Source organism: Sciurus carolinensis, chromosome 7 (assembly GCF_902686445.1).
Source record: "Sciurus carolinensis chromosome 7, mSciCar1.2, whole genome shotgun sequence".
Taxonomy (NCBI): domain Eukaryota; kingdom Metazoa; phylum Chordata; class Mammalia; order Rodentia; family Sciuridae; genus Sciurus; species Sciurus carolinensis.
The window spans coordinates 53,827,756-53,847,561 of NC_062219.1; the positions used below are offsets into that span (position 1 = coordinate 53,827,756).

The 19,806-nt window shown below is 37.1% G+C and overlaps 1 protein-coding gene across 3 annotated transcripts in view; it reads right to left on the reverse strand.

The window, feature by feature from the left end:
- Fig4 (FIG4 phosphoinositide 5-phosphatase) overlaps positions 1 to 19,740 on the reverse strand; it is a 115,973-nt gene extending 96,233 nt beyond the window's left edge. The window contains exons 1-4 of one of the 3 annotated variants that reach the window (XM_047559406.1): positions 19,487 to 19,502; positions 8,254 to 8,352; positions 7,011 to 7,160; positions 5,882 to 6,005 (exon numbers count right to left, since the gene is read on the reverse strand). In XM_047559406.1, the coding sequence (XP_047415362.1) occupies positions 5,882 to 6,005; positions 7,011 to 7,100 (214 nt within the window). In that variant the 5' untranslated portion in view covers positions 7,101 to 7,160; positions 8,254 to 8,352; positions 19,487 to 19,502. Of the gene's footprint in view, positions 1 to 5,881; positions 6,006 to 7,010; positions 7,161 to 8,253; positions 8,353 to 19,486 lie in introns of those variants that run through there. The other 2 variants (XM_047559405.1, XM_047559407.1) reach the window with 2 other exon arrangements.
- Between the last annotated feature and the right edge of the window lie 66 nt (positions 19,741 to 19,806).

Here is a 19,806-nt window from a genome sequence, read left to right on the forward strand (position 1 = left end):
CCTTTAAGACTGAGGACACCAAGATAAGAGTAACTAAGGTATTTTTGAGATTTGCAGCAACATTCAATTGCCAACTTTACAGTTTTTTTTAGTCATTGCCCTGCACCTTCCAGGCAGATAACCTCAATATGAGACTGTTGGCCAAGCACGTTGGTGCATGCCTGTAATTCCAGAGGCTCAGGAGGCTGAGGCAGGAGGATTATGAATTCAAAGCCAGCCTCAGCAAGTTAGCAAAGCCCTAAGCAACTCAGTGAGACCTTGTCTCTAAATAAAATATTAAAAATAGCTGAGAAAAAAAAAGGTTGAGGATATGACTCAGTGGTAAAGCACCCTGGGTTCAATGATCCCTGTACCAAAAAAAAGATGAGACTGCTCCTGTCACCCACAAGCAGGAGTAATCACCTCATGGGAACCAAACTGTCACCCTGTCAGGATAACACATCTGGTAGATAATCATCTTATAAGACAAATGGAGACAAATGGAGATTGGCCCTTCATGTGATAAAAACTTCTCCAGGAACTACCTGCAAAACCAGAACTGAGTAACCTGATAATAGACTTGTCTCCTTATTTGGCAACAGCCTAGTCTCTCTTTTTTCAGTGTTGTCTCTCCTCTCCTTGAGGTAAACCACCCTCAATTAAGGCTTTGCCTATGTGTTCATGCTCTTTGGCCCAGTTTCATTACTATTGTCACTGGATCAGAAGTGCCCAATATTACTACTGCAATTGAGGCATGGACAAGTGGGTTCTTTGTCTTACAAATTCAAAGAATGAAATCCATGAACCTAAGGGTGAGAGCAAAGCAATAGGATTTACTGGAGTAACAGAAAGAAAGTAGAGCTCCAAAAGATGGAGGGATCCCAAGAGAAGGATGTCAATAGGTGCCTGTTGTCTAGGGGTTTTTATGGGCTTGGTCTGTCCCTATAGGTGAGTGGTGGGGTATAGGGTTCTGAAAGGGTCCAATCAACTCTATTTTGCCTTCTTCGATGAATCTGAAGAAAAGTGACTTCTAGGCCTTTATTAGCACAAGAGTGGGGATGAGGGTTTGTTGGCACAAAAGGAAGTACTTGGGGGTGGGGGTAGATTTTGTATTTGGCTGTTGTTAGGGATAGGGGTAGGGGTAACCATGGAAGAGCCATTGTGGTCAAAGCTCAGGGACAATGACAGGATGTTCTAGCTAAGGAGGAGCCATCGTGGTTGAAGCTGTCAGGGGCAGCAACAAGACGTTCTCTAGGCCTGATGTCTCCTTCTCGGATGGCATGATCTCATTCCCTCCTTCTCTTCTCTGAGGTTCTTGTCCTATCTACCCAAGGGCTGTCTACCTTTCTGCCTCATTACCATTGCTCAACTGTAAACTTAAAAATGATTAAGATGGCACATTTTATATGGGTTCTGCCTCAATTTTACTTACACACACATACTCACAAGGTTAATAAGTATTAAGGAGGAAATTATAGTAAATAAAAAATAATAAGTTGAAGCCAAGAATAAAAGTAATACATCAGAATATATCTTAAGGTCCTTTGTATTATTCACATTTGCCTCTATGTTATCTGTTAGAAAATATAGAGGAACACATGTAAAATTACACCATACACAGTGACTGAGGATAAAAACCAAATCAGTTTCCTGAAGAAGCTATCCTAGTTCTGAGAACTGGGGGATAATTCTAGAGAGTCCTCATAAAAAGTGATAAAGGAAATAACAACCTTAGGAGAATTCTTCAGTAGTATCAAGAATACATTTTCTAGGACTGTTTCATATGCCAAAGCCAATTTGCTAAGTGTCATTCTCTACACATTAAAAGAACGCAGACAAGGCACACAGATGAATGGGGGTCTAGTTTCATTTGAAGATACAATATAAGTATCTATAGGAGCATTTCCTCTAATGTGTTCGCCAGGAAATATTCTTCCAGAGGAACAATAGCAGATGTGAGCAAATAAATTTGGGAAATACTGGGCAAAAAAACTCAAGATAGACAAACAAACAAAAAAACCCACATAAATTCTCAGAACCTTCCAGTACTGTGCTAATGTATACTGTGAGGTACCTTTCTGGATTCTTCTGATCAAGGAACCTCCTTCTGTTCCTTTAAAAAAATAATTACCAATGGATAAATGTTTTTAGAAACATATTTTGGGACTTCATGGACTCTTGAAAATGAGCGGCAAAACTCAACTTGAGCCAACTCAAATTTAAAAAGGAATTTATGTTAAAAATACTGAAGTGATTCATGACACACATGGGCAAACTGCGACTGAGTGACAGAAGAGAGTCAAGTTGTGCCTCTGAACATCTATTCCGTTCCTCTCTCTCTCCACAAACCAGACTCCTCTACTTCTCTAAATCATATTGTGGGAAAAACAGCTGCTGACAAGCTTTTCAACCAAAAGCTTCACCAGGAAGAAACTAACTCTTTTACAAAGTTCAATTCCAGAACTCCTAGGAAAGGACTAGGGTTGACCTAATTGGGTTGGGTGCTTAGCCCTGGACCAAAATGAACTGTGGCCAATGAACAGGGTCATGATGCACTGTAAGCCATTATTACAAGAACTAGGTTACTTAGATTGGGCAGGAGGAGGTAGTGCCAAATCCCAGAAAAGTGAAGAGGTTGGGTAGAAAAACAATGAGTCCATTAAATTACATATCCTTCATGAAATCTACAAATATCATTTCTGATAGTTATAAAACAGACTCCCTCTGAAATTAAGGGTAACTTCCCAGTAACCTGGTTTTTGTACTTCCTTGTACTAAGAATAAAAATAAAAAAATAAAAATTCCTCATGCTGAGGACAGATGCTAAGGAAATTAAGATTGACATGATCTCTGGATAACTAAATCTGTGTATGTATATTTCCTGCCTTTTGTCCCACTCTGCCTTCTCTTCTAAAAGCTTCCCACACCCTTAAATCCCCCCAAAATGGGGATTTAAGACAAAAAGCTTTTCTCCATGTTCCTTAAAACTGGTTTTGAATAAACCTTTCTCCTACCAACCTGACTCCGGAGTATTTATGGAGCACAAGGAGTCATGAAATCATTTCCTCTAGTAATAGTTAAGCTTTAAATTTTCAGTTACACAGCAATTTGTAATTTTTTCTGTATCTTATTGGTACATTATAATTATATATAATGTAAAATGGTTAAGCTTTTTATAAAAACAAGTGAGTATTCCTTGTTCAAAATGCTTCGGATTTTGGATTTTTTTAGATTTTGGAAAATCTGCATTTTAAGGTATCTTGGCAATGGGACATAGTCTAAACAGTGTAGACATTTATACAATTATATAAAAGAATTTACATATTGTATAATATATATTTATATTATATATTTATGTTACATATTATGTGTTATATTTAAAATTATAAATAGATATGTATAATTTTTATATTTATATATAAATTTATATTTATATAAATATAAATATTTGTATATGTATATATTCATTTATTTATTCATTTCACCATGCCTTACACATAGTTGGAAAATAAATCATCCAAATTTCCAAATTTGGATAATATTTTTCATATTTTTAAAGATTTCCAATTTGGATAATATTTTTAATAATTTTGTGCATAAAATGAAATTTTACAGTGTGGAATTTTCCACTTGAGTGTTCTGTTAGCTCTCAAAAAAGTTTCAGATTTTGGAGTATTTTGGATTTTGGATTTTTGGCATGGGGATACTCAACCTGTACTAGAGGGTTGAATAATAAAGTTACATTTTATGTCAAATCATTAAAATGCATTATGTTCTATATCAGTGATTAAAGACAGATTTATATGCATTAATGTTTGGTAGCATTTAATTCTCAGCACAGTAGTTTGTTTTAAAAAAAATGGCTCCCAATACATTGCTTTTGGAGTTAAAACTAAATCTTGGTGGAAGGGGGAGGAAAGCTTCACTTCTGAAATAGCTCTGTAAGGAGCTCAGCAAACTCTTTCCCCAGGGAAGCAACTATAACTGGTGAAAATTATTAAAACAAAGTAAACACAGAAAGTTTCCAGAAATTGTCCTAAGGGTATAAAGCAAACGGAGAAATACTTATTCAAGAAAACCTACTAAGTCTTGGTAAGAACAACAAGTCTGTGGCATTTGAATCACGGTCTGCTTATATACCCCCTCCCAATAACAGGCGATACACTTCAGGCAGGCACAGCTAAGAGGACAGGGCTCCTTCCTCTCTCCCCAATTCCCAGCCTAGACCACAGTTATTGCTCAAGAGGGACAGGCCACCAGCACTTCTCATCCCTGGCAGAAGTTCCACTGTAGGCAAGTATAGCTGAGGTTGTGGTCCTTTCTTCTACCCAGTTTCTACTTGCAGGGTGGAGACTCTATCCTGACATGACAAGTCAAGAATTCTGGGTCGCAGTGGCCCTTGCCTCAGTTCACTATCAGGACAAGTCAAATAAGGCATATGCAACTGACTTCTGATCAGAAACAATGGAGACCAGAAGGTAGGATAATGCCACATCCAAAGCACTGAAAGAAAAACTGTCAACCAAGAATCTTCTATTGAGCATAACTATCTTCTCAAACAAACTTATACCCATTACTCATATATTCTATAAAGCCTAAGCTGGTCCTTTACTACAAAGAGCTGAGAAGCACTGCTCTAGATTCCTATAGATTGTACAATAGTTTAACATGGTAACAGTTCAAAATATTCCAATGAGAATGTCCACAAATTAAGAATGCTAAAAGTTAGTAGAGAAAACATTTTAGCTTTAGAATGGAAAATAACCATTCTAATCATCATGGTCCTGAATAATCTGGTCTCACCTGACTACTCCCCAACATCATAGCTCCCGTAGGCATCTTCATTTCTGCACTTCTGCTGTCACTCCTACAAGAATCCCTTCTTGCCTCCCTATATCTATCCATATCTTATTCCACCCTCCGGGTTCAGCTTGAGTCTCATCTATGCCAGAAAAATCTTTCCTGGCCATTCCAGATCCAAGCGATCTACTTCTTATGAAATCTGCAATACAATTTAACTTATACAGCTTGGTTTTTAATTATAATAATAATATTGGAATTGATTCATGTGCACTCATTTTTATCATATATCCTAGCCCAATCAGACACAAATCCATAGTACAGTAGAACAGGTTTACTGATCCACCACAATGAAGGAACTGCAGAAGGTCAAAACTTATTATTAAAGCAAATTTAAATGAAGAGGCTCAAACCTTTATTTACAGAGATTAATACCTACTCTGGATTATGAAGTAGATCCAGGGTCCTGTTTCCTTGAATACAACAGAGTTAGCAATATCATAGAGTATTAAGTCCAGAAACCCCTTGTCTGAAGTCTGCACCTAAGTTATAAATTAAAGTCACTTCTCTGCATCAGAGTGACTTGGATCATTCAGATTATAGTGGAATGTTTTATCTTATTGATATAATTTCAAACAACAAAGTTTCTGATGGTCTGTGATTATAAAGAAAGCTTCTTGGTAAGAAAGCGGTTGTCATCTAAAAGAAGGAGGTCACGATACTTCATTACTGCAGCCTGTCTTTAGGAGAAATTTCTGTTAATTTTGAAACTAGTTTAATGTATCTGCTATTACAGCTGATGAATGGTACAGCAGAAGTTTATAGTCCCTGCTAATTTTTACTTTTTATTCCACAAGGAGCCAGACAGACCCAAAAACATTTCTATATTTGTATGTCTCCTGGATAAAACTGAGCTGTGCTAAGCACATAATCAGATTCTATACAAATGATATTTGATATCTGATGGATGGATAATGATGTTTTAAACAAGCAAAGCCAGATGATGGGTTATGAGTATAAAGCTATGGAGCCTTGTAAACTCTCTTCAAGTAGTCTATGTAGTGGGGGAAAAAAGGTATTCAGAGGAAGGCACATTTCTTACCAACAACACCAAAAGCTGAGACGGCTCGAAATAACCCAGAGGATCCTTTCTGTCCCATCTTTGTTCTATTTCCTAGATCCAAGCGGCCAAGAAGTTCCCGCACTTCTTGTTGAGTATATACATGCTAAAAATAAGCATATATAATCTGTAAGGTCATGCTTACTCTTTAGATTATTTAGTATTTACCCCTGAAAATTAAGTTGCCATAATGAATTGCTAGCTATTTCATAACAACTATACAGTACTGTATGACTAAGCTACAATTTTTAAAGCCAACAAGTTCTTTAACATTAGCAATTAGTACTAAATTCATTGCTAATTAATGTTAAATTAATTGCTAATTATGAAATTAAATTATTGGATCAAATTGCTATACTAAAAAATGTTAAAATCATATACTCTGATCCAGAGCTCCAGCGGTCCAGAGATTTAAGGGATTCACAGACATAATTCAACAAGAAAGCACATCCCTTAAAACTACATGAAAATGTTGGAATATTGTGCATTTTTATGAGAAGACCTATAGCTGTTAGCTTCTCAAAGTATTCCCCAATTAATTAGTCCCACCACCAAATAAAGCCAAGAACCATACATTATATTAATAAAACCTCACTAGCAGATGGTGGGGGGAATGGACTCTCAGGAGTAGTGCATAATAAAGAACTTATCCAAAATTATACAACACAGAAAAGAGTATCATAAAGAGTTTAATGAAAATAAACCCTAAATTTCAGCTACTAATATACTTGCAAAGCCAAGACTCCACATGGATTGAGAAATATCCACAGACAATAACTTTAACACAAAGGGTAAGTTAAATTCTTTCATTTGTAAAATTAAAATTAACTATTCAACACAACTACACTGTATTTCACTTTTGGCTAACAGTTAAATGTTTTAGTGCCAACTGAATTAAGCCTCTGTATTTCTGACTCTGGATAACATATTCAGATAAGAGTAGCTTAATAGATCTTCAGTGTATAGCAAGTCATCAGAAGAGGTCTTTTTTTTCAGATTGCTGTTTTTGTTGTTTGTTATTATTTATTTAAACTTTCAGTTTTCATTTCCCAGAAGGAAAGAGTAGAAGAAAGAGAGGTTTGATCTCATGGGAAGAATCTCTGGGACTCACTCCTCCTATTCCATATTTTCCTTGAAGATCCCTTAGAGATCCTCCACTGTGGGATGGATAGATGTGTCCTCCTGAAAATTTGAGAGCCATCCAGGAGAAAAATGGTCCAATTCTCCAACCCTGTCACATATCATGTTGTGTCACCATTGTCTGAAGAAGGAAGGAGAGCCAAATGTTTTAAAATCCCAGGCTGAGACAAGAGGATTTCATGTCCAATGAGAACATCATCAGCAATTGAGGGACACCTCTAATAAAATACCCCTGTTCCTGCTGATGGGCAGAATCACAGCCTTTGAGGCAGGTGTCCCCTGTGTTTCTCCTTTGTTAGGAAAGCAATAACCCTTCTCTTTCCTTGTTCTCAAAACTCATTATTGGATTGGCACTGGGGACAGAGACTGAGCTTTTAGCAACAGAAAGAAAAGGAAAGAAGGAAGGAAGGAAGGAAGGAAGGAAGGAAGGAAGGAAGGAAGGAAGGAGGGAGGGAGGGAGGGAGGGAGGGAGGGAGGAAGGAAGGAAGGGTGGGTGGATGGAGAGGGCCTTGGCCATATTACACAGTCAGTTCACACTATATAGTCCCCCACCATAAGGGAAAGGGGTTTGGGGGGAGTACAAAAAATAAACCAGCAAAGTAAAAGCAAAAGGAGGGAGGGAAGGAAAGGAAGGGAGGTGGACGAGAGAGAAGAGAGAGAAAGAAAAAGAGAGAAAGAGAAAGAAAAAAAGAGGAGAAGAGAGGAGAGGAGAGAAGAGAGGTGGGGCAGGGCAGGGCAGGGCAAGAAGAGTAGGGAAGGATCTGATCCCCCATAGCAAAATCAGGGACTAGAGGTGATTTTTAACAGTGTAATATAATAGTAAGTCTATGGGATAGAAGTCTTCCCTGACTTCCAGTAACATCATACTCAAACGTAGCAATAGATAATCTCTCTTTAGCAGACACTATATTAAGTTACAGTGGAACCTTCAAATGTCAACTCTTTAAGAAAATATATTCATTATCTTATCTGAAGATTGTGCTTTCAAAAATGAATCAAAATGAGAGACAAATTATAATTTTGGCATAATTTTTGACATTAGTAATTTCAAAAAACCAGATTAGAGGTTCAAATCTAGTCAACTAAGAAAATTGTAACTTTTAGATACATGATAAAAAAATACATATCACTATAAGTTACAAGGCTATTTCATATCTTTTAAACAACACACATATGAAAATTTCTGTTTATAGTCAGGTTTGGAAGATACTTACCCTATCATCAATTATGACCAAATCTTTTGGTTCTGTTCTGTCAATTTTTAAAACACGGTATTTTGTTTCTGCATGATTGCTCCCAACGAGAAAGTATCTCTATAAATAAAAAGGAATGTCATTAGTTTTTTAAGGGTGTTTGCCCTATACACATTTTATTACCACACAGGTTGAGAAAATACATTCATAAAGTCAGGTTACTTTTTAAAGAATATTTCTGCTAAGTATAACTGACAGCTTAAAAAAAGATTGATTTCAAAAGGACAATTTTAAAACTGAAATATCCTTAGTGGCTTCAAGATAAGTATCAGTCTTATGTCTGAAATATGCCCAGTAACCAGGTCAGATGAATTTAATTATATGATAAAATTAGAAATTAACCTGATTGGAGACTGATGTTTAAGCTTTGCCAGGAAGAAGCAACTCTGATAAGAATTAGAAAGCTCACCATATAATTAGGAAGCTTAGACAATTACAGCTATTAGATATTGATGGTTGGTCAAATAAATCTTTAAAATTTTTCTATAGAAGTATGAAATTGACTTTAATAGTGCAACTATAAAAATCCACCTCAAGTCCTATAAAATATTAAAATAGTTGTACTTTCCCAAATGGCCTTTTATATAAGTTACATGAAATAATATTCTTTCCTTCCTGAAACACTTCCTTGGAGCCTTATACCTAAACACAATAACACTACTGCTGAAATAAATACTGAGAATAAAATGAATAACAAAAACATGGAAAAATAATCATCATATGTTTAATGAAAATGTTTTTAAGAAAAACTGAATGAGATGAGTTTTTGTTTTTTATTGTGTGTGTGTATGTGTGTGTGTGTGTGGTGGTGGTGGTGCTGGTGGTGAGGATCAAACCCATAGCCTCGCACATGCTTAGTACACACACTACTTCTGGGCCACAACACCAGTTCATGGATGAATTATTTTTAAATTAATTTTGGAAGATTAGTAAAAGTTCATTATTGAAAATAAGTCATCTAAAGATATTTTGCTTTAAATGTTTCCTTTAAAAAGTGACATTTTTGAACATTGTAAAAAATGATTGAAAAGACAACTGTCTGATTGCTCATATGAGGTATATATACACAAAGTAATAAAAATAACGAATATGATTTTCTAGATTAATGGTCGAACTGAAGAATGTAAAACCATAGGAAATCAGGACAAGAAAGATTAATGTAGGTTACTATGGATGTAAAAATATAAGAATATAGAATTAAGTCATCAAAAATGGGTAAGATTTTAAGATTTTACTCTATATCAGAATATGAACATTTGGTTATACTGTTTTAACTCTAAATCTATAGGAACGGATGAGTTTTTTTTAATTATTATTAAGTATGTAGTCATGTGCCACATAACACTTTGGCCAAGCACAGAGTTTGTATATAATGGTGGTCCCTTAAGATTATATCACCTAATGATATCATAGCTATCGTAGTTTGTGTAAGCACACTCTGTTTGTGTAACAATGAAATTATCTAATTATGCATTTCTCAGAACCTGTCCCTGTTGCTCAGAGACCCATGACTATATATCAGCTTATAAAGGTCTGATCTACTTAGAGATCATGAAGAGTAAGACTGTAGGTTAACAGATGATAGGTGAGCCCAGTATCAAGAAGAAGGCTAACCAAAAGACTCAATGCTTCATCTTCAATAAGAGGAAGGGTCCAGATGACAATACCAATTATAATGAGGTAGAAATAAAGTAATTATAATAATAATTAGTAAATTAAGTTGGAACATCCAGCAATAGATTCCATGTCCTAGGGGAGTAGTAGAAGGGCAGGAAAACAGGGAGAGAAGAAAGAGGTCAAAGTATATCAGTGAGGCACCAGCTCATTCCTGGTTCTTAGGTCCAACCCACTGCTGAGAGGAGTGGGAAACCAACCTAATAAAATTCAGAAGAATGATTTGTAAACTATTCATAATTGTAAGCAGAAAAGAGAGTCATTTTCTTGAAGATTTGAAAAAAAAAAAAAAAAGGTCCCAGGAAAGGAAACAGCAAGGGCAAAAACCTACAAGAGGAAGAATCTTGTTGCATCTCATCTGTTAGAGGAACATAACTGAGAAAATGCTACAAAGCACCTCACACAGTGAGTACAGTGTTCAACATCAAGAAGGCACTCGACAGGTGTTAGTTCATTTTCTCTACTTTTAAAAATGTCAGTGAGTCTATGCCATTATACTTGAGGAAAAAGACAAAGAGAGCGAGAGAGAGCAAGAGTGAGAGAGAGAGAGAGAGAGAAAGAGAGAGAGAGAGAGAGAGAGAGAGAGATAAAGTAAGAGTGTGTGTCCTAAAGAGAGGTAATCATGTACATAAACAGAATGGATTGAGAGAGAATGCACCAATTTGTTGGTCATTTGTTCTGGTCTTTGGGAGTGATGAGCATGCAATTAGCCACCATGAATAGTGTGCTAAAATACAGGTGTGAACTAGATGCAAAGAAAATACAGAAAAGGGCACTTAATTCATTTAGGGTTGGTCAGAGCAAGCTATGCAGAGAGGCTGGGGCTGTCCTGATGCTGAGTTTGGTTTTGAATTGACCTCTAAGCAGGACTCTGTGTACTTGGCCATGATGGGACAAGTGATAGCCTCCATTTTCATCTGTAACAATCCTCACTTATATATCTGTCTCCCTCACCCCAATGCACGTTTGTTTATATCTGAATTTAATACTCACTTCTAAAGACCTGGTTTAAATTGTTTGGAGCTTGTCTCATTTAATTATAAGCACCTCAAGAGCCTAAGGCTAACTCTTTAATAACCTCTGTGGTTTTTAATTCCTAGTCTACTAGTACAATCTGACTACATAGACATGGGTAAGTGTTAGAGGAAAAAAGAAAATCAGGTACCACAGAGTAAATTTTAATTTGTTGGGTAATTTCCTACATTTATATTAATCCATCTTAAGCAAGATGGCTTTTCTAAATCAACCACTCAAAAAGGAGGCACATCACAGTTTTAAGGGGGATAAAATCTCCAAATGAAATTCCTAGTATTTTTGTAGATCCTAGGAAATGTAAAGATTAACTGCATAAGATTATGATTTGGCAGCCTGTAATAAAAAGACAGACATGAATCCTGATATGCTTGTGGGCAAATATTTTACTGGCCTCTGGAGTACACATAGGAATGTAGAACTACACCTCCCATATCCAGATCCTTCCAAAGATTCCATGAATCAGAGCAGTCAAAAGCTAAAATTCACAGAATTCAGAAACAGATTTGAGTGTGAAGAAAGAAATGGGAAGCAGCAGAATACCCATATTCACTCTTCTAAAATGATCTACATGATCTAAGAATCCTAAAAATGTTTTGCACAGAGAATAGCGACCTCATGTGGACTCAGTTGTACTGCAAAGAAAACCACAGCTTTCAGTGGGCCTGCTGTGGACAGGAGAATTACTGTCTGCACTGCCCCCTGGTGGGAACTGGAAATCTACTTTCACACCATTTTTTCTAAGCGAAAGTCTAGAAAGGTCTAGTTTCTACTCAGTCTTATTTCCTCCCTATTGAATATAGTAACTCTGTAACTATGTATACCTTAGAGTCTATTACATTTAACAGTATGCTTCAAAATGGAACTCAGCTTTTGAGGCTTAAAAATTGCCCTGAAATATCTTTTCATTAAATTCTTCTCCATTGCTTATTTTTCCAAATTTTTTACTTTGAAAAATAATTCAAACCTATAGCAAGGTACAAGAGCAGTACAATGAATGACCATATGCCTCTCACCTAGATTCACCAATTGTTAACATTTTTTGCATTTTTTTTTCCTTTCCTCCCTTCTCATAAAAGCTTCTTCTGAAACATTTGAAATGAATACAGGTATCTTAACACATCAGCCTTTTACTTATATTTCCTAATTACAAGGTCAACCTCCCACATAATCATACCACTGACATAACATTATCTATTTATAATTCATATTCAAATTTCCCTTAGTGTCCCTATAATATCTATAGCTAGCTTTTGAAAACCCAGAATCTGATTGAGGATCATGCACTGCATTTGATTACCAGGTCTTTTTTTTTTTTTTTTGTATCTTTTAATCTAGACTAGTCCCTGGATTCGCCTTTCCTGACCTCAACATTTTTAGAGTCCACTTTTTTTGTTGTTTACATTAACGTTTTCTATTGATGTCATTCATCTGATCATTTACTAGTAAATGCCTCACATGTGCCCCGCACTGGACTAGATATCTGAGGCAAAAGATAAATCAAATACATATTTTGGAGAGGTATTTTGTTGATGGACTGGGTTGGAAAAGAGAATAATAAATTCAATTACTTTGTTTGAGTAAGAGTCAGATGGTGGTACCATTTATCAATGTAGGGATGATTGGAGAAGAAACATGGGAAACCAAGAGTTCTCTTCACAACATGCCTAAAGAGATCAAGCAGGTACAGGTATATGAATCCAGATCTCAAAGGTGTCACCAGCACACACACTGCATTTGAAGCCAGGGAACTGGGTTAAACCCAATTGGGAAAGTAAAGACAGAGACAAGGGACCAAAAACTAGCCGGAGGAACTGCATTGGGTGGGGTGAGCACTCTCCCACTGAGCTACATTCACCCCAGCCCTGAGGAACTCCATCATCCAGGGGCTGAATATGGAGAAGGAACCAGTTGAGAGAAATGACCCGTGACTGGGCAACTCCTGCCCAGGGCAGACACCTGAAGCAAAAGGAGATCATCTGGAAAAGGAGGGAGCAGACATATTCACATCAAGCACCGCTGAGAAGTCAAGACAGGACAGAGAAACACCCAGGACATCTGACATCAGGACCTTGTTTGTGGTCTTGCTATAGCAGTCTCAGTGAGGGGTGGGGATTCTGGATAAAGATGAGAGAGCAAGCACCCCTGCTCCTCCCAAACACAGTAAGTTTTTTTTTATGTTTTATAATGTGCATGAGCCTCAAGGGCAAAAGGAGGAGTGAAGGAGGCAGGAAAAACAGTAATAACTTGAAAAAGCATGCCCAAGAAAGCTGAATCCTAAAGTGGCAGTGGAGAGGTCAAGAAGCAATCCAATTTACACCACAGAACCACCAAAAGGCATGGAAATTTGTAGACTCAAGATCTCTGGAGTATCAAAAGAGGATAAGAAGCAGATAGCAAATGTTTCTAAAGAAAAAAAAAAAAAACAGGTTTCAAACTCAAGAATGTTAGTATTAAGATTAACATTGGAAATTCTCAGGAGCAACATTGGAAGGTGGAAGACAAGGACAAAATGCCTTCAAAAATTCCAGGGGAAAATTCATTTCAATCTTTAATTCAATACTAAATTTATCAACCAGAACTAAGGATGGCATAAGAATGTTCTTAAATATACATAGGCTCAAAAAGATTTCATTCCATGAGTCATTTCTCAAGAAATAACTGAAGGAAGTGCTTCACCAAAATGAGGGCATACATCAAAAAACAGGAAGTTATGTGATCCAGAAAAACAGAAAAATTGTCACAAATAGGAAATAGGGTGATAGTGAAGGGAGATCCCAGGATGGCAGCTATGCCACAGGCCTTGGGAGCAGCCAGTCCAGACTTGAACCACTGCTTTAAGAATATGAAATCTATAACGTATGTCAGGTGTGTGAATGTGTTAAGAGGAAATCTGCACATCTGGGGGAAAGTCTGAATTAAATTTATTATAAATTCATAGTAAGAGCCAGGAATTGTAGGATGAAGGAAAGGTCATCTCAAGTATTGGCAAAGTCTGAAATAGTCAAGGGTTCGCAGTTCAAGGTGAAGGCGAAGAAGACAAATAAAATACCCAAGAGCAATAGGGAAGGAAAGAAAGCAGTAAATGAAGGCATGCATCAGTTTAAATGCATTCATCAAACAAAGAGAAGCAGATTCAATCAACACTGCTGGGGGAAATGTTTGTTTATAGATATGTTGGGGGATGCTGGTTTGAGAGGAGTTGGGGTAGAGAATATCAAGCAAATTAGAACACACAGTAAGATAGAAGATGATCTGAGCTGGCTCTTTTCTGAAAGTTAAGTGTCATAGTTACAGAAAAGCTTAAAATATCAGTATGTAACTTCATCGGTATGGTGACTTGGTATAAAGATGAATGTGTTTCTAAAATATATACATAAAATCCAAATGGAATACAATAGATAACCCATTTAAAAGGAAACTTAGAATCTACTAACATTATTACCTCCTTTAATAATGACAGGCTAATTAATCATTCACTTTTCATCTGAGGGAGGGAAGTCAGCCTTCAGGAAAAGGAAGAAATTTTAGGTTGTATGACAGCTTCAATTAATGTTAAACTTCACTTGAACTTTTAGATTAAATACATTATTTTTTCAGAACATCTTGAAGTTACTTCTCATAGTCTCATGCTATTGCAGGCCTGCTGCCTCCCTTAATCCAGCAATCCCAATAATGGGTAGTATATCTCTAAAAGGGGAAGTGAGTCTTATTGCCCAAAGGGCTGCCCAGGTACACCTGTTAGAAAGTCAGAACTTTAGTGATGGGGATGGCTCAAATCCCAAACTTTGTCACTTCCAACCACATCTCCTAAACCTGCTATAATCACTACTATTCTCTCTGCCAGTTGGCATCCTTTGGCTCCTGCTTCAATTCCTCAGCCAACTATGGTCTGTATTATTCTCTCTAGTTTCCTAATACATTCAAGATGAATTAAGTAAGTTTTGTTCCTCATGATGTGGCTCTTATTTTATTCTATTTTGTGTGATGGAAGGGACTTCCTTAAATCTGTTGGATTAAGGCAGGAATAAATATATACAAACAAACAATTTTGAGCTATACCAGTAAAGATTATCCTAACAACATTCTCCTACAAAACACACAGACACATACAACCCTCGTTCTGTTCAGCTACCAACTTTAAAGTCAACTACTATAAATTAATTTGTTATGAAATGGTCACTAATTTCATTAATAAGACTTTCAGGGTATCACATATTAAGCAAGGGCACCTGTAAACTGGAAATCACCTAAGGCAAACTGCCATTTCACCCAGATGACAATGTTGCTAATCTCCTATGAAACTGCCATTTCACCCAGATGACAATGTTGCTAATCTCCTATGGACGACTCCTACTTGCACTGAACTCTATGAGTGTTCTGGCTGGATTAGGACTGAGCCACAGGGCAGATATAGACCAGGGCAGGGTCTCAGGAACAAAAGGACAGTATGATGGTGCTGGGTGCCAGAGAGAACAGGTAAGTTTGGGAAGGGGCTGGCCATTCTCAGACCAGAACTAAACCTCCTGAATGCTTTCTACCAAACCACCTCCCTTTCCTCTCCAAATATTCCTCAAAATTCACCTTTAAACACACAGATAACAATGATGATCCAAACTTCACCTCATGAGCAAATGTACCCAATTAGCCTTCTAGATGAAGGTTCAGAATCAGGAACAGCCATCTTGCCCACTGTTTCTTTTGCTCTTTAATTCGTCTCCTAATTCTTTCATAAGCCAATACCAATTAATACACTTCCATCAATCAAAATGAAAATGCCCATTTCTTTCAAGTACTTGTTGCCAATAACCTTAGTCCATCTTTCCCTTAATACAGGTAAAAAATGGGAACCTATTTTCATTTTATTGCTGTAACTATTAGCAAGTTGAATAATTCATACCTCTTTTTATGGTGAATCATCTCATTCATTTCCTTGTGGAGTTTTATTTTTCAGACTGATTTATAAAATATTTTTGCATTTTTACCTGTTGTTCAGGCTACTAATATTTTCCCCATCTGTCATTAGACTTTTGACTATTTTTTAATTCAAATTTATAGTTTTAAATGTTTTGTATTAGAAAAGAACAAAATTAAGTCAATAATGTACCTTCTAAGAAAGACGAACTAATAGCTATGTCTAAATGTTAGTGTCCCCCCCAAATTCATATGTTGAAATCTAATCATCAGTGCAACAGTGGGCCTTCCAGGGGTGATTAGGTCGTAAGGGCAGAGTCCTCCTGAATGAGCTTAATGCCCTTACAAAAGAGGTCGGAGGGGGCTTATTTGACCCTTCAACCACATGAGAACTCTGTGGACCCTCACCAGACCCTGAACCTGCTAGCACCTTAATCTTGAACTTCCCAGACTCCATAACTGTGAGAAATAAAAGTTTATTGTCATAACTGCCTAGTTTATGGTATCTGTTATAGCAGCCCAAATGGAAAGCTACTGATAAATTCAAAATCCAAAACAAGAAGAAAATAATAAGTCTAAAAGCAAAAACTAACCCCAAAATAAATTAAAAAAATAAAGTCAAAAGTGGATTATTTCAAATTATTAATAAAATTAATAAATTTTAAAAGATGGATAGAAGAAAAATGAGAAAGAACACAAAATACCAATGTCAGGAATGAGTGAATTTTACCACAAATCCTATGAATATCAAAAGGATAAGAAAATATTATGAACTCAATGCCAAAAACCGAGAAGAAATGAACAAGTTTCTTGAAAAATACAAATTATCAAAACTGATTCAAGATCGACTGAAAATCTGTATGACCCTATATCTGTTACAGAAATTGACTCATTATCAAAATCCATCCCACAAAGAAACTCCAACCCCAAATATTTCACTAGTGAATTCTAGCAAACATTGAAAAATGAAATAACATCAATCCTATATAATCACCTTAGAAAATTTAAGAAATGTTTCTCAATTCATTTTGTGAAACTAGAGGTACCCTGATACCAAAATCAAATATTTTAAAGAGAATGATAGACCAATATCTTAAACATAAAGGCAAAATCCTTACCAAAACATCAGCACATAAAATCTGGCAATATATAAGAACAATAATAAAGCATGATTAAATAGGGTATATTCCCAAAATTTAAGGTTTGTTTAACATTTGAAAATGAACTAATGCAATTAACCATAATAAGCGCAAGAAAGAAAAAGAGAGAGAAAAAGAGAGAGAGAGAGAGAGAGAGAGAGAGAGAGAGAGAGAGAGAAAGAGAGAGAAAGAGAAAGAAAGAAAAGACATATACAGATATAGGGTTAGCATTTGACAAAATTCAACATCTATTCATGGTTTTTAAAAAACTCTCATCAAACTACAAGTAGAAAGAATCTTTTTCAACTTGATCAAAATGAAAACCAACAACTAACATTACACTTAATAGCAAAAGACTGAATACTTTCCCCTTAAGATCAAGAGCAAGACAAGAATGTCTACTCTCAACACTTGATTCAAATTTATACTAGAGATCCCAGCAAGTGCCATCAGGCAAGACAAAGAAATAAAAGGCATGCAAAATAAGGCACAAAAGGGCACATAGCTGGATTGGGGAGGTAACTCAGTGGTAGAGCTCTTGCCTAGCATGTACTAAGGCCCTGGGTTCTATTCCCAGCACCACAAAAAAATAAAGACACATAGCTGATCCTAAATAAATGTTTGCTGTATTGGTATTAAATTAAATATAAGACTAGACAGACAAGTTAAGGACAAATCCTACATGGCTTCAAATGCCAAACCAAGTGATTTTGACTTTACTTTCCTCAGAATGGCCACTGGAAATTTCTGAGTAGTAAAGCTCTATACCACGAATTGTGCTTCAGATCAATCTCAGCCAGTCCTGAGGAATGCTGTTTATTGGTGGGCTGAAATTTCTGGGCTCTAAGTTATTTATGTTTCTAACTAGGGACATTTACCAGCACATTTTACAAGCAGGAGGTTTTGCTTTAATGTTGCTATGGTTTGGATGTGAGGTGTCCCTCAAAAGCTCACGTGTGAGACAATGCACAAAGGTTCACAGGAGAAATCATTAACCTAATCAGTGAATTGATTTCTTGATGGGATTAACTTAGTGGTAACTAGAGACAGGTCTGGGTATAGATGGAGGAAGTGATTCATTAGGGGTGTCGCTATGGGGTATATATTTTGTATCTGGAGAATGGAAATCTCTGAATCTCTGCTTTCTGATCATCATGTGAGGTGCTTCTCTCTATTACCCTGCCATGATGTTCAGTCTCACCTTGAGCCCTGAGGAATGGAGCCTCTTGTCTGTGGATTGAGACCTCTAAAACCACAAAACCCCAAATAAACCTTTCCTCCTAAAATTGTTCTGGTCAGGTCTTTTAGTCACAGCAGCAAAAAAGCTGACCAAAACAAATGTCAAAATGATACTTCCACATGGCTGTCCTCAAAGAACTGAAGATACTTGTAAAATACAGTATATTAGATAATTTCATCTTCTGTTCTGATTCTAACCAAATGAAGTAATCAGAAAATGTTACTCTAGAATCAATCAGTCTACACTCATGACCAGAGGTAAACATATTATTAGAGTTGTATTATAACTGAGAAACTTCCAAGGTAAGTAACTTCTTGTACTCTTCCACTGAAGACAATGCAAGTTTCACTGAATGCACTTTACATTTTACAGCATAGTGAAGAGTACTGAACAAGTGTTCAGCATATGCAATACTGTCACCAAGAAGTGGGTAATTTTAAACACAGATCCTAACATCACTGTAGTATCTCAATTTAGAAAAGCTATACTGTATCAACTTTGCTTTCCAATCACAGAAATAACATTACATTAAGTTCTACAAATACCATTCCCTAAACTGGGGAACTAGCAACCTTAACATAAAAACACTGATCTTGTTCACTGTTTAGAGGCCATCTTTAGTAATAGAAACAAAGTCAAGTGAAAAGAAAGAGGATGTTATCCAAACAAACTAGCCAACAAAATAAGTTTCTTTCCTTTTGAATAAGGGGGAAAAGAGAGAACAACAACAACAAAGCAATAAAATTAACATCAATCACAGCAATAAGGTACCATGGAATAGTAAAGTAGAAAAGTTATCAAGTCACATAAAAAAAAAAATCATATCCCTGCCTGTACAGTAACTAGTGAACTAGAGAACTTTAACAGACTTTCTGAAAGCTGAGAATACAGTAACTCGTACAGAACCTCATGACTAGTTCCTGAGGTACCTCTGGCGCCTGTTTGCATGTGTTCCAGCCAGGGCTCCTAAGTGGAAGTATGTACTTGCAAACGCAGCAGTGTCCTGGGTATGAAAACAGGCTAACGACCCCAAGGCCAAGAGGGTTAGCTTCGTCCAAGGTGGTCTTTGACCGAGATTAGGGAACCGGGGAGACAGGGAGGAGAGGTGGGGTGCTGCTGCCTCTGCCCTAGGACCCCACCTCCACCCGGCCGGCTGCTATTCTTCCGCTCGCGCCCGGCGGCACCGAATACTCACAGCTCTGGTCTCATACAGCACCAGCTTCTGGACTGAGCTGATAATGGGGGCGGCGGCCGTGGGCATGGCCCAAGCAAATGGGCCCCACGACAGAGCACCAGGCCGCGGCCCTGGGGTGGAAGTCGCCGGACAGCCTCAGGAGACCCGGCGAGAAGACACTTCTGACCCTAGACACTAAGTCCAGCTGGGAAAAACTGACCACTAAAGCTTTAGATGACCGGCGACAGCTCAGGAGTTTCCGGATTCCTGCGCCCCGCCTCCAGTCAAGTCCCGCCCCAGGCACCGAGGGGGCGGAATTGGAGGATACACCATAGAGAAGG